Consider the following 15,475-nt stretch of genomic DNA (forward strand, 5'->3'; position numbering starts at 1 on the left):
AAAAATATTTTGCTACAAATTGTCTATTAATCTATTAGTCTGCCTTCACATTGCTTTAAAGCGTTACTGGTATTTTAACATGGCATCTTCCTGAGAACCAGAAAAAAAGGTTTTGTGAATTTAGATTTTCTTTCCCCCGGTCATTACTGTTTGGAGCATAAAAAACAAATAGAATTATTATTTTTTTAATTCCTATGTTATATGCTATATCCTCTGCTCTGTAGAGGACACCAGAATCTATTTATTGAGAAAATTAAAAGACATGAATAGACAAACAATGGGATTTTTGGGTAATAATACTTTATTAATGGGTAATAATATTCATTCATAAGAATGTCTTATATTTCATAAGAATATCCAGTCTTAAAACAGTGTGTGTTGTCTGAGAAATTCGCTAAAATATAATGTCCTCAACAGAGGCAAAACCTCTATTCTGGGTCTCAGGAGGATATTTCTGTCTCATGCAGAGTGGCATTTATATTTAGATGTCACTTCCGAAACTTTGCTGCATGCAATTGGCTGTCGATCATCTTAGCAACAATAGTTTTATTCAATGAATGTTATAGACTGTTACCTCTAAAGTGAGCCAAGATCGCTATGATCACTAAAATGCTGTTGCTTTGTCAGTTCATCGCGATCTCACAAAGTTCCGTTATAAAAATGAAGTTGTCAACAAATAAATCTCTTACTTACATCGTGTGTTGACTTTGTTAATGAGAGGTTTCGCAGAAACTGCCGTTTTGAGCGGTGAAATTCTGATCGCGTTCGAGAGAGCAACAACTATCTGTGATTGGCTACATTACTCCCTGCTGCAAAAACACACACACAATGTAAATAGATGCATTTGACGCTCTCCAGAGCTCGGACACAAATCTGCCAAGACTGTTTCGCCAATATTATTACAGTATCAACTGAGGGTGCTTTTGTTTGCGTTTGAGGGTGCTTAGCACCCCCGTAGAACTGGGCCTGGCGCAGAGTAGCATAACATAACTTTCAACACACTCAAATGTATCTAATTTGATAAAACAGCGCTGCATTACGCATGACCATAAGAAGCGAAAGCAGTCGCCTGCGGCATAATAAAAGCTCTCGAGCCGTGTGTCACACTTGTCTCTCATTAGCAATCGCTCCAGCGGCTCCAGTAATGTTAATAAATCTTTAATACATTAGCTCAGCCATGAATATGACTTCTGCCAGAGTCCCGTCAGATTCTTTTCCACCGGCTGGAGAGGTAGATGTGGCAAGCAGCGAGGCCGAGGGAACGTGAGAGTGGGAGGAACTCGTCGCATAAAAGGAGGAGCGACGACAGTGAAGAACGAGAGAGGACCAGGATTTTATGTTGTATTTTATTTACGTTTTGTGATGTGTGTGTGCGGCAGTCGTCCGTGTTTCATTTGGCTAAAAATTGTAGAATGTTCGCCGGTTCCCGCCTCGTTCTTCCCATAACAACGAACCTCGTTACAGTAGACAACAACTCCCATGATTCCGCGAAACCAAGGCGTCATTAAGCTACGCCTTTGTTTTGAATAAGCGACCTCTAGCAGTGAAAATTACATATCGTGCCTTTAAATTCTTATTTATTTTATAAATAAAATGAAAAAACTGTTGGTAAAAGAGATGAATTGTTGAGCTGTCAAGGAAATGGCATGAGATTGTCTTCCCATCATGCAGTAGAAAGGATCCAGATGATGTCATCATTCTAAGGGGGATAGAGATATTGGCTACTTTCATGCTAGGTTAATTTAACGATAGATAACATATCTAGTTTTCACAACAAAAAGACATGAGATTTGCACCTATTATACTTTAAAAAGGTAATGGCACACCAAAGTGTTCCCTATTTGTGAGAAGTGCCTTTTTATAATGTCACCTTCCTTTGAGAGCTCTATAGCTCATTTATTTTACTCTAGAAAACACAAGCCCCCTCTCAATCTTGCCTAACCCCCTTGTGTTTTCCCGCAGAGAATGAGGAAGTTAAAGAGACGACGTTACGAGAGCTCAAGATGCTCCGTACGCTGAAGCAAGACAACATTGTAGAACTGAAAGAGGCTTTTCGTCGACGGGGGAAACTCTATCTAGTGTTTGAATATGTGGAGAAGGTGAGCTCAAAAAATACTTTTTTTTACTTTCGTTTGTATTGGTCTGAATTGTTGTTCAAATGACTATGATGATGATGATGATGAGTTGTGTTTCAGATAGTGTTTTGCTATATATTTCAGAATATGCTCGAGTTGTTGGAGGAATTGCCCAATGGTGCGCTACCTGATAAAGTACGAAGTTACATCTTTCAGCTGATCAAAGCTATTCACTGGTGCCACAAGAATGAGATCGTTCACAGGGGTATGACAATCTCTGTATTTCTTTATAGATCATATCTTAATCCATATGAATCGAGCAGTTTAGTCCACATTTTCTGAAGAGACACAATCGCTTTATATGATGAACATGTTGAATTTAGGCTTTTATTCACATTCAAACATTGATCAGTGAACATAAACAGAAGCTCAACCGAACAGAATTTTCTTTTTTTATATAAATTTATATAGATAGATAGCATAGATATATTAAATAGGTACATGAAATAGATTTTTAAAAAATGACCAACCCCAAACCTTTTAACAGTAGTGTATAAATGTGTTTTTCCAATGTTTGTATGTGGGTACACATTTTCATTTTTAACAAAGTGTTTATGGAAGTTGTGATTTTAAAGATCATGGAATCAAATATGAAACAATCTGAGATGTCTTTATTTTGTCATTTTCAACATTTCTTATTTATTGCTGGTGTAATTTTTGTGTAGTCGTGGACAAAAAAACGAGCTCACTAAGAAAATATCCATCCTTTCATCTAATCTGCAGATATCAAGCCTGAAAATCTCCTCATCAGCTCCAATGATATCCTGAAGCTGTGTGATTTTGGTGAGCAGAGGCTTTCACTCGTCTGATTCAGGACCCGCCACCCCCATATTCACACTGATCTCTCTCGCTGAATGCTTGGTCTCCTTTCCAGGCGTCATGAGTACTGCCGTGACGTCTGAAAACAAAAAAAAGATCTGAAGTCGGATTTGAGTAGAAGGGAATTAAACAGTTTTTGTCTAAATCAAACAAAGGTTTGAGTTACAGCGCTTATTCTGTGTAAGGCAAAATTTAAGTCGATTTTGGGTCGTTCCAGATATATGATTTTCTAAACTCAAATGGAAGAAGACTGAAATATCCACCCTTATCACAGAAAAGGACGTTGTAACTTACTTGCAGCTCATACCAGCAATACACAAAATATAACTATTTATGTTTATATTATACCCTTTTGAATAGATTTTTTTTTGTCATTTGTTTTATGCTAGATAATACTGATCTGGTTCGGCAAAAAACAATTAGGCCTATATCATTTACAATTATAATATTTAAATGTATATTGTATACAGATATTTTTAGGTAATGTGTGTGTATACACAATTAAAATGAATGAACATAAATATAAAATTAACAATATTATAAATAAAATAACACACAAAAAGTATTGGTATGAATTATAAAATAAGATTATATAATTATAGAAATAAACATTTACTACGCATTACATATACATACATTTTATAATAATTATACATTTAATCATATATTTTGTATATTAACAATATTATCTCCTTAAATAACTTTGAACTTGCCTAATGTAACATTGTAGCTGTTGTAAAGAGCGCACAAAAAAAGGATTACAAACAAAAAAAGTTTTTATTCTAATTCACACGTAAAACTCAGGAGATCGTAGGAGAAATAACAACCACATAACATTGACTGGCAAGCAATATCGGACAAAGGAACTGAGAAAATGAAGGGGATAAATAGCACTGAGAGATGATTAACTAGAATAAAAACAAGTGTGACTATAATTAAGAACCATAGGAACTAATGACAGCAAACATAGGCAAAGAAACACAGGGAACATAATGAATACAAAACCAAAGCATACATGTGACACCCTATAGCTTCAATATAGTTAGATACTCTTTGTTTTTTTCAAAATGAACTTGACTGTCATTTAAATGAAGTAGCTTGTAGCTTGATAATCGGCTTCAAAGTAGCTTCCCCAACACTGGTTGGTAGTATTGTGAGTCTAGAAACAATCAAAACACAACCTGTCATCCCAGTACCTGATAAATCCCATATTTTACTTCCCAGCCTTCAGGTTCCGCTCTTGCTGGAATATATATATTATCCTTTCAGGGTTAAATTTTGCCTCCACACTGAATGCCACGGAAATTGAGAATGACTCACACCACAGGCTTCTCTCTAAGACTTTTATTTTTAGAGGGAAGAATATGGCAAGATTAATTAAGATCTCTGAATGTTGTGCACAGTCTTGCTCATGCCAGACACCTTTTTCGCTTTCCTCTCTCCCTACGTCTGTCTATCCGGGCTGGTCACTCCCTAGGCTTTGCCCGTAATCTCTCCGAAGGCAGTGATGCTAACTACACTGAGTATGTGGCGACCAGGTGGTACCGCTCACCTGAACTGCTCCTGGGGTAAGTCCTGATATATGTACTTCCGGCTCTATATTTCAAGGTGATTTCTAGTATACCTTGTTTCCGGAGACATAACTGAAAAATGACACACAAAAAAATTTACTCTGTAGAGCCAAAAAGCATGAAAAATCAAATCCCCCTCAAACACAAGTGCTAATATGCATCGAGGGTACATCCTTTTTTAAAAAGTTGATTTGATACATCCATTAGATGTGACATCAGGAGTGAGGTGCATGATTATTTGTCCTTGTCTTCATTGAAGCGTTATTTTCTAGTGTGTGCCACTAGACTAGATGAATGCAGTGGAACATTTTTTGAAACTCTCACCATTTAAAGTCCACCCACACAAATATTCTCTCCCTCCCTCTTGCTGTGTGTTAGTGCAAAGATTTGTGTCTCAGTGTTATGTCTATCTATCTGCCTCTGTCTCTGCATGCATTTCTCCTCATCCCTCTTTCATTATTAAAGGTGCCTTTGTTCAAACTTAGAGTTAGGAATCGGAACAAAACCTTAACCCTAAGCATGACACTTTGGTGTGTGCTACAGACATGAATGTGCTACTTTGAAAAGTATTGCTATTACTTTTCTAAGCAGTCAGATTTATGATTTTTGCACTTCAGATGATAAAACAGGTGAAAAAAAAACCTTTTAACGGGACCAAAGGCCCGTTCACACCAAGGACGATATCAATAAAGATCTAGTTTTAAAAATCATTCTAAATGTGAAAGAGTCCTGACCACAACTATAACAGCCAATCAGAATCCATCCTGCTTTAAAGAGCTCAAGCATTTCAATCAAATTTCAATTATAATAAACAGACTATTTTTATTATAATATTGTAATAGAACAGTGAAAGCTGTTCTAGTTATCTTTAAGGTTATCATTATCTGTTTAGTAGCCATGGTATTTCCACTTAGGAAACATAACTTTTTCAAATCAAGCCAAGAATTATTTTACATTTCTCTAATACAGCACCTGCTGAGAACATTATAGTGACTTGGTGTTGCCAGTAAGCAGTCATCCGGAACACTCTCTAGCAACCTATCAGAACTCCTCAGCAATCACAAAGCAATATTTAAAAAAAAAAACTCTTGGAACATGACAACAACCGCATAGCAACACCCTAGAAACCGACCAGAACACCAAGCAACAACCTAGCAACACCCTAGAAACTGCTCTGAACACCATAAGCCACACAAAGCAACTTAACAGAAACCACCCTGAACACCCTAGCAGTGCCCTAGGAACCACTCTAAACACTGTAGCACCCTTTAAACAGCAAAGCAACCTTAAAACATCCATGTGGACACTCTAGCAACACCCTATAGAAACCAAAGAACCTTAGATACCGCCTAGAAATGACACTGAACACCTTAGCAACACCCTAGAAACCACCCTAGCAACATCCTCAGAAATCACAAAGAACATCTTAGCAACCACAAAGCATCATGCTAAAAAACCCTCTAAATGCCATACCTACATAGCAACACCCTGGCAACCACCTTTATTGACCTAGCGTAGTGACGGCAACTTTTTCAAGAGCAATTGTTGTTGTTTTTTGTGTCTGTCAATGAAAGACAAATACAATCGAACTATTTTACTAATAAAGATGTTTAAACAGCTTGAATAGTCAGATTGCATGTATTTCAACTAAAAATTATTGATAAGGAAATGGAAAACTCAAATGAAGGTCAATACTTATATTTGTCTTCTTGGCTCTCGCAGAGCTCCATATGGGAAGGCGGTGGACATGTGGTCGGTGGGGTGTATTTTGGGAGAACTGAGTGATGGGCAGCCCCTGTTTCCGGGCGAGAGTGAAATCGACCAGCTCTTCACCATTCAGAAGGTGTTGGGCCCTTTACCACCAGAGCAGATGAAGCTGTTCTACACCAACCCTCGTTTCGCCGGACTAAGAGTAAGGACCTGTCTTCTGATTCACTCCTCTGTCCTGTTCCGTGCTTTCCTCTCATCGCCTCTTCTCTCCTTTCCAATGGCATGGATCCCAGTATTCTGAATAAGTGGCTGCCTATGACTAATGTATCGCTATGTGCCAGTGTGAAACACAACTGGCTTTGCCTTGACAGGGCTGATCACAGTACATAATATTCACACACATGCACATAGACTCATACATACAGAACACAGCCTCGGAAAGTATTTGGATACTTTTGGACACTCAAGTCACATTTTAAAACATGTTTTGTTACCATAGGTGGCATCTGCATGAATGATGCTAGACCCTTCATGTTTTCAATTAATTTTCATTTATTTTGCGATAATCTGGCTGACTGTACATTATCTAGCTAATTACACTGCTGCTTATCAAATAAATAGATGAATATGATTTGTTTAATCTTAATTGTAGATTAGCTTTAAGATAAGAAATCTTGTTCATTAAAAAGTCAGCCTATAATTGGTTTGTTGCAGTCGTGTATTTAAAGGTAACACTTTATTTCGATGGTCCAATTTCGACGGTAACTTTGCAAGCACATGTCAACTAACTTTCATTAGAGTATTAGTAGACTGTCTGCTTAATATCTGCTAAGACTTTATTTTGATGCTCCCCCAACAGCATTCTACTGACTATAAGTAACTTTGCAACTACATGTCTTCAACTACAACTTATTCTACTAACCCGAACCCTAACACCTAACCATGACCTAACAGTCTACTAATAGTTGACATGCATAACTAATGATAGTATTCCTACTAATAGTATTCCATATTCGTAATGAAATATGCAATTCTTCTGCTCTATTCTTTAGTCCTCCCTCTGTCTGTATTTAACTATGTAAGTGTGTGTGTGTTTTTGTGACAGTTTCCTTCTGTAAGTCATCCTCAGACGCTCGATCGAAGGTACCTGGGCATCATCAACGGACTCATGTTGGATTTAATGAAGGTAAAGCAGTCTGTAACACTCATCAGAGAACATTTCCACTTTCGAATCCCAACAGTTGTGATATATTTGGAGTTGATTTATTTTAAAATGAACTGCAGATGTCATATTACCCCCACGTGCAAAGTGTTATTAAAGACTGAATTTGAATGAGTTTTATTGTTCTACTGTGGCATGACTCTCCTCATTCTCTTTTCACTGTATCAGAACCTGCTGTGCCTGAACCCCACCGAACGCTTTCTGACAGAACAGTGTCTGAATCACCCAGTGTTTCAGGGTCTGAGAGGACCGGAGCGGCCTGCTCCCCCATCACCCACCCCACCTCGCTCCTCGAAGAGAAAACCATACCACGGAGACAACACCATACCCAGCCGGTCAGTAACTGCTACTTCTAAATATCCTGCAAATGCAATTTTCAAAATGATGATTGTTTCATAGCATGTAAGATAGACCTACCACCCAATGGTACTGAACTCCTGAAATAATTTCATGTTTTTCCTTATAGGAGCCACGGCAGTAAGAGTTCAGGTCACCGGCGCGCTAACAGCAAGGACTGCTCGTCTCTACCGCGCCATGAGGACCTCCACCGGAGCAACGACAGTTTCCTGAATGGCAGCAACATGCCAACCTCATCCACCCTGAGTCCTACGCTACACCCTAAGAGCTACCAGGCCCAGACCCTGAGTCGCTCAGCCTCTTGCAGCAAAGATCTGGCCAACAACAACCTTCCGCACCTCCTCAGCCCCAAAGACTCAAAGGGAAAGACCGAATTTGATTTCAACCTGGGGCCTAAGGTTGGAGGTGCCAGTGTGGGAGGGGACACCTCTACGGGCAAGTACCTCAAGTCGTCCAAACCAGGCCGCCACTCATCCTTCCTGGAAGGGAAGACCAGCACGCTGCAGTCTGGGGACAAGCACAGTCGCCATAACTACATGGAATCCTCGCACGGATCTATGCCTTCCACGTCCTCCTCCAAAAGCTCCTCGTCCTTCCTCAGCCTGTCCAAGAGTCACGGGGCGCTGAATGACGCCAAGTCCGTGAACAATCTCGCAGAGACACGACTTCACCTGGACGATCCCATGGTGGGATCAGGCTCAGGCTCCCGCTACTTCCCATCCAGCTGTCTAGATCTAAACGCGGCTCCCGGCAGCCCCAGAGGTGAACGGCACGCTGGGTCGGAGCGGCAGGGCCACAGCCCCAGCGGCCGAGGGAACACGCGCCTAGAAGGGGGAACTCTAGACTCGAGACGTTCTTCAGGACGAAAAAAGACGCCGGATGAACCGAAGGCTTCTGACACTCTGGACCCAAGCAGGGCCGCAGGAGCAGGGGGGCATGCTCACAATCTGCCCTCCCCACATGAATCCTATCCTTACGGTCTCGGCTACACCAGCCCGTTCTCATCGCAGCAGCGACCTCATCGTCACTCCATGTACGTGCGGAGAGAGAGACACCGGCCGCACGGCCAGGAGACGAATTTGGTGGTTGGGCAAGGAGTGCCAACGCGTGCCAGCAGCCTACAGCTCCTCTCGCCACAGCTCCAGCATCGCACACTCCCACGCCACAACACCAGTTCCTCCCGAGAAGAGCTCACGCAAGATCTGAGCAGGGTCAGTGACCTGCTCTCATTTTATCTCCATGTCCTGTGGTCTATTAGGCGTTGATCTCGCTAAAATGCTAATCTCCGTCGGAGATTGGAATTGTTCTCTACCGTTCGCAATAATACAAACAGGGCTTGTTCACCGTAATACTTTCAGGAGATTCGATTGTGATGTGTGTGCATGTGTGTATGTGATCTAGTTTAAGATACGGCTCTGCTGCATCCTGCATTCATGCATTTTGTTTCGTTTTATATGATTATTACATGCACACTCCCAGTGTCTCCCAGTGTCTGCTTATTTTGCTGTCTGTTTATGTCTGCAGAATGACCAGTCTCCCAAAGAGAAGCCTCATTCTCGCCCCCCGATTAAAGATTCTACGAGGGACAACACAGCTTCCTTCCACTCACAACGCCCAAAAAACGAGGTCCGAGTTCTCAACAGGACCCTCAGAACGCGTCCATTCACACAGTGGCTATTGTTTATCATGCCTCGGCTTATCTTTGTTTTTTTGTTTTTGTTTTTTTAATGCATTGATCATAAAAGCAAATCACATTTAGCTTTCAGACCATTGATATGGATGTTTTGTAAATGTTCATGTCACTACATTAACTGCTAGCTCATGTCTTCAGCGTTAAATATCTAGGTCCTCAATTAAAGGGGCAGTTCACACAAAAACAATTTTGTTATTATTTGCGCATCATCATGTTGTTCTAAATTTGACTTTCTTTTTTCTGTGAATTAAATTTTCAGGACTATTCTCCATACTCTTTCCATGCAATTACAATGTAGGGACTGAAGCTTTCAAGCTTCAGAAAGGACACAAAATAAAAAAAGTGATCCATACGACATATATACGGCATATTTTCTATGCCTTACAATAGTGGAATAAACTGAAATTCCAAAGTCAAAAGTCTTTGCTTCTGTGTTCCATTGGAGAAAGAAAGTCACATGGGTTTAGAATGATATGAAGGTGAGTAAATGATGACAGAAATTTCATTTTTGGGTGAACTATCCATTTAACCTCTGTTTCTTCTCTTCCTTAACCATTCCTTTTCCCCCAAGCAAATATTCAGTTACAGTTAAACAGTATGCACAGAACATTGTAGGAACTACAGTCCCATACTGTCCTGTAGTGTGACCATCCTCTTGTAACTCAGGCTGGGATGTACCATGACACTCATATGGAGGATGGAACCTCGTCCAAGGAGAACAGAATCATCTACAGCGACTCGATGCCTCGTAGAGTGGGAAGCTTTTACAGAGGTACCTTAAAAAAACTCATGATGATTCTAAAGTTGTTGTTTTAATCTGTGCACTTTGATCATTCATGATAAACTACCATGCATGACTACTGTTCCCTGTTGAAAAGCTTGTGTTGGGAATTTGGGATGGGATTCTGGTGTGCTGGTTTGTTCCCAAAAAAAAAAAAAAAAAAGTTCAAATTTGCATGTATGCTATTGTTTAAAGGTTTGGGGTCAGAATAATTTTCTTTTATGTTTTTGAAAGAAGACTTTTATGCTCACTGAGGCTGCATTTATTTGATCAAAAATATTAGTATAGTAAATATTATTACTATATTTAAAATCACTTCAGCCTTCAGTGTTACATGATCCTTCAGAAATAATTCTAATATGATAATTTGGTGCTCAAACATTTCTTATATTATTAATGTTGAAAGAACAGCATTTTGATCAAATTAATAAAAGTATTAATACTTTTTACATTTTAAATCTTATCCCAAATGTTTTGAATTTTTGAATGGTAGGGTATGTGCCGTATGTATTTATTTTTTGTGGGGATTGGAGTTCATCTTTGATTCTAGCTTTTATTTGTTCTGTCCTTTTGTGCAGTCCCCTCTCCTCGACCTGACAACTCGTTCCATGAAAGCGCCGGGCAGAGCAGGGTGCCAGCGGTGGCGGCAGAAAGCACAGCCATGACAAACCACCCTAAACGTCAGACCAATTTCGACCCCTGGTGAGCACACGCACTCGTTGAGGCAGCACACCCTCGATCTGGACAAATAAATCATTCTGCGTCCATGTACATTCACTGTAAGATGAAATGCTTTCATAAGCTAGAAGTGACAGCATGAAATATTTGGCTTCAAATGGAAAAACTTGAAAATCAAGGTAAAAATAAGTAGTGTCCTTGACAGTTTTGAGATGTCTGGTAACAGTGGGTGCAGAAAATAATAAAGCATGCCCATTTGCATTCTCTCTAAATTCGACAAACCTGGTTCTAGGCAGAAATGTTTTATAATTTTAGTGTTTTTCTTTTATTGATTTGCTTTCATTGCTTTCCAGTTCTCAGATAATATGGTTGTTCGTTTCTTATGTAATAGGACGAATCTTAAAAAAAGACATAAAAAAAATGTCTTCTATTTCACCGTCATAAATAAAACAAAATGTTTACTGATTGTAATACAAAAATTATTGTGTTGGGGAAAGTTACTTTGAAAAGTAATGCATTACAATATTGTGTTACTCCCTTAAAAAGTAACTAATTGTGTTATTTAGTTACTTGTTACTTTTTCTCACCTGGGATTGTTTTTTTGTTTCATTTTTTTATAACAAAAAAGTTCAATTTTGCAAATTCATGCGTGTACAGTAAAAGGCGCAGCTCTATTCTGGATAACGGAACAATAGGAGATATGCATCTCGTTTATTTTGTTGTAAATTTTAAAAGTAATGCGTTACTTTACTAGTTACTTGAAAAAGTAATCCGATTAAATAACTCAAGTTACTTCTAATGCGTTAATCTCCCAACTCTGATTACAATGAAATTTTTTCATTTGAACAGGACATTTTATTTTATTTATATTATATTTTATATGTTTTGTTTTGTTTTTGAAATATGACCTGTATCTATTTGCTTCTTTTTGTGAGATTCAACTTTTTTAAACAACTTTTCATTTATAGGAATAATTCAGAGGCCATGGTCATGAACCCACCAGAGGTCCCTAAACAAAAAGAAAAGCAAGGTTTCTTTCGAGCCATAAAGAAGAAAAAGAAGAAGTCGCAGCCGGTAAGAATGTCCTATTAATTTATTTATATATTACGTTTGTCTTTTTCAACAGTCAAAAATGGTATCAAATGCAGTAAGGAGATAGTGATGCTCTAGTCAGGAGACCTTTTCTGTGTGTGTATTTTTTTTATTATTATTCCACATGTATGTATGTATGGTATGTATACGTGTTGCTCAGCTGCTGTGTTTGTGGATGTCTGTCTGCTAGTCATTAAACTTAAATGATGTATTTTATACACAAGGTGGTAGTCTAGGTTAGAGGAATACAGTACTGTCTCTCTTTATGGCTAAAATTGATAGATGAGCTTTCCCTTCAGTCTCAATCAGCATGTAGGTTACCAGTGCGAAAAGGAAGTGGGTGTATCATCCCAAAAATTAGGCCGTCCACTTGTTCCATTGTCCAATTAATGCCCAACAGAGACTCAGTAGCATTTCCCCATAATAGCCATATGGAGACCATTACAGACCCGAGCAGCATGTGTGTGGCAGAATCTGCCTCTACTGTGGCCTGTCCACAAATATTGAGCCAGAGGACCGTATGTTCATCTGCTGTATTCTACAACAAAAGATGTTTGGTGTTAATAGAATGAGCCACTGGGGTTTTGTGCGTCTTATATTGCAGACGGACGGCAACGCGGGAAGGAACCCGAGCATCAAGAAAAGCCTATTCCCCCTCTTTAACTCAAAGAATAACTTAAAGCATAACTCTTCTGTCAAAGTGCTCCCTGTTGTCCCGCAGCCCATGGTATTGCTCGCATAAAACCGCGCCGCTCTACCAAATAAACACATCTCCATTGCATGTCATGCTAAATGTATAGATGTTGTGAATCCAGAACAGTTGGGACATTTTATAAAAATGCAATGAAATCAAGAATCTGTGATTTTGTTAATTCTCTTTAACCTTTATTTAACTGACAAAAGTACATAAAGATTTTCACTGACCAACAAGTGTGTTTTGTAAATATAAGCAAATTTTAACTTTTGATGGCTCCAACACACTCCCAAAAAGTTGTGACAGAGGCATGTTTACCACTGCCACATAACCTTTCCTTTAAATTACACTTTTTAAATGTCTGGGAATTGAGGATACTGATTGTTGCATTTTTGCAAGTGGAATTTTTGCCCCAATCATGCCTGATACAAAAGTTTGGGTCGTCATTGTCTGATTTTCCTTTTCATAGTGGCCCATACACTTTCAATAAGAGACAGTTCTGGACTGCAGGCATTCAGTCAAGCACATTCACTCTATAGTGTGGAGCGTATAGAAACCACTCTGTTGTAGCACATGCTGAATGAGACCTGCCATTGTCTTGCTTCCCATGAAAGATGTCTTCTTGATGGCAGTATATGTCTCTTTACAATTCCAATATATGCTTCCACGTCAATGGTACTTCCATAGATTCAAGTCACCCATTTGCACTGATGCACCCCCATGCCATGGCAGATGTTTGCTTTTGTACCTGTTGCTGATGAAAGTCTGGTTGGTCCCTTTTGTCTTTGGGACTGAGAACCTTATGTCATTTTTTCCCCAAAACAAGCTGAAACGTGGACTCATCTGACCACAGCACACATTTCCACTGTGTTGTGGATCATCTGAGATGGGCTCGGGCCCAGAGAACTCTGTGGCATCTCTGCATTGAACAGATGTATAGCTTTCCCCTTGCCTAACAGAGATGTGAATTGCATTTCTTGGTGCAGCGACAGACTGTGTTAAGTGACAACGGTTTTCCAAAGTACTCCTGATCACATGTGGCTATATTTAACAGAGTAGCATGACAGTTTCTAATGCAATACCATCCGAGGGCTCATAGGTCACTCAAAACAGAGGTTTCCTGCCTTGCCCTACATGAACTGAGTTTTCTCTGGATTCCCTGAATCTTTTCACAATACTATGTATGTATGGTAGAAGGTAAAATACCTCAATTCTTTGCAATCTTTCATTGAGATATGTGATTTTTGAATTGTTTGACAATTCTCTCATGATATTAGGTACAAGGTGATGAGCCATGACCAATCTTTGCTTGGAAAGACTGAGATGCTCCTTTTATACCCAAACACAATACCCTCTCCTATTGCAAATTCACCTGATCATTGTGGACCGTTTCAAAAGAGTTTCACTTGGATATTCTATAAGATTTTCACTTTTATTTAGCATCTGTCCCACATTTTTTGGAGTGTGTTGCAGCCAAAATTTATATTTACAAAATAACTGAAAAAAAATATTGTCAGTTAAATAAAGGTTAAAGAGAATTACCAAATCACAGATTCATGATTTTATTGCATATAACAAAATGTCCCAACTTTTCTGGATTTGGGGTTATATGACTAGATGTCTTTGTCATTTTTTGGGGGGTCATTTTCTAGATATAATTTTTTTTTTCCAGAGCCATTTTTAACACGTAAAACATCAGGTCCAGATCTATGTTGATGTGTATTTTCATTCACGCAACTGCTAGGAAGATTAATAAAAAAAAATTGTGGGTAAATCTAAGGCTGCAGTTTTTTACATTTTAATAACAACAAATTACATTACATAATTATTTTATCAAATGAATTGCATATATTTAATTTGCTGAGAAATATAGTATTAAATATATTAGTATTAGTTGAGGAAAAAGTCACACTAGGAAAATACATTTATTGTGGAAGATAAAATGGAATTTGTTGTTTTGTGTTATTTTTACATGATTAATTGTGCTAATGTGTAAATTAATATATTATATTATATATTTCACACACCACATGCACTTAATTTATGGGCTCAATAGCTGGCGGCACAGAAAAACATGTAGTTTAATATACCATGTTGTCTTATATAATGAATCATTGATAATGAATTTCAAACCACATTAGCTCGAGTTTTTTTTTTAAATAGATGTTGACGTAACAGATCTGGTTCTGTGTGTTTTACACACCAAACTTCATTGTTTAGGTTACTGCTAGCATCAGCATGTGTTCTTCTGTTAGATGCATGTTAGACCCCATGACCGTCTTTAGCAGCACCTGCTCAAAGAGGATGCACGTTTTCTCATCTGCTATTCTCCTAACCTTGGAGAGAGCAGAAGTGGTGAAAAATGTCTTCATAAACACAAACTGTACATGCACACTTAAAAAACACGTGGACATTTTAGTACAAAAGGTCAGAAACTTGGCACGTCCCGAAACACTCAGCTCTTTATCTATCTTCAATAATCCTTCCTCTCCAGAAACAGCTGGTCATTGGAATGAAATCCTTTTTTAATTCTTAAATTATTTCCATCATAAAGAATCATTTATGAATAAACACAAAGGCAGGCTGGTTCACAGGGCTGTATTCCGGCACGTTTCTAGTCTTCTGGCCTAATGCACGTGATTATGGGTGAAATTTCGTTTGGAGAGGCGGAAGCTGTGCATAAATCCAAGCGTTCAGGTGATTTCACTGGTGTTGTGGTTTGA

At 38.8% G+C, this 15,475-nt stretch overlaps 1 protein-coding gene across 1 annotated transcript in view; it reads left to right on the forward strand.

Annotated features, from left to right (window-relative positions):
• cdkl5 (cyclin dependent kinase like 5) overlaps positions 1–15,475 on the forward strand; it is a gene marked incomplete at its 3' end in the record, with an annotated part of 43,900 nt that overhangs the window by 24,053 nt on the left and 4,372 nt on the right. The window contains exons 5-17 of the mRNA XM_079844228.1: positions 1,963–2,099; positions 2,220–2,340; positions 2,859–2,918; positions 4,432–4,522; positions 6,248–6,437; positions 7,341–7,421; positions 7,626–7,792; positions 7,924–9,025; positions 9,339–9,440; positions 10,174–10,279; positions 10,867–10,990; positions 11,935–12,040; positions 12,663–12,785. Coding sequence (XP_079700354.1) covers positions 1,963–2,099; positions 2,220–2,340; positions 2,859–2,918; positions 4,432–4,522; positions 6,248–6,437; positions 7,341–7,421; positions 7,626–7,792; positions 7,924–9,025; positions 9,339–9,440; positions 10,174–10,279; positions 10,867–10,990; positions 11,935–12,040; positions 12,663–12,785 — 2,510 coding nt within the window. The remainder of the gene's footprint in view (positions 1–1,962; positions 2,100–2,219; positions 2,341–2,858; positions 2,919–4,431; positions 4,523–6,247; positions 6,438–7,340; positions 7,422–7,625; positions 7,793–7,923; positions 9,026–9,338; positions 9,441–10,173; positions 10,280–10,866; positions 10,991–11,934; positions 12,041–12,662; positions 12,786–15,475) is intronic.

Source organism: Gobio gobio (assembly GCF_949357685.1).
Source record: "Gobio gobio genome assembly, chromosome: 19".
Classification (NCBI taxonomy): domain Eukaryota; kingdom Metazoa; phylum Chordata; class Actinopteri; order Cypriniformes; family Gobionidae; genus Gobio; species Gobio gobio.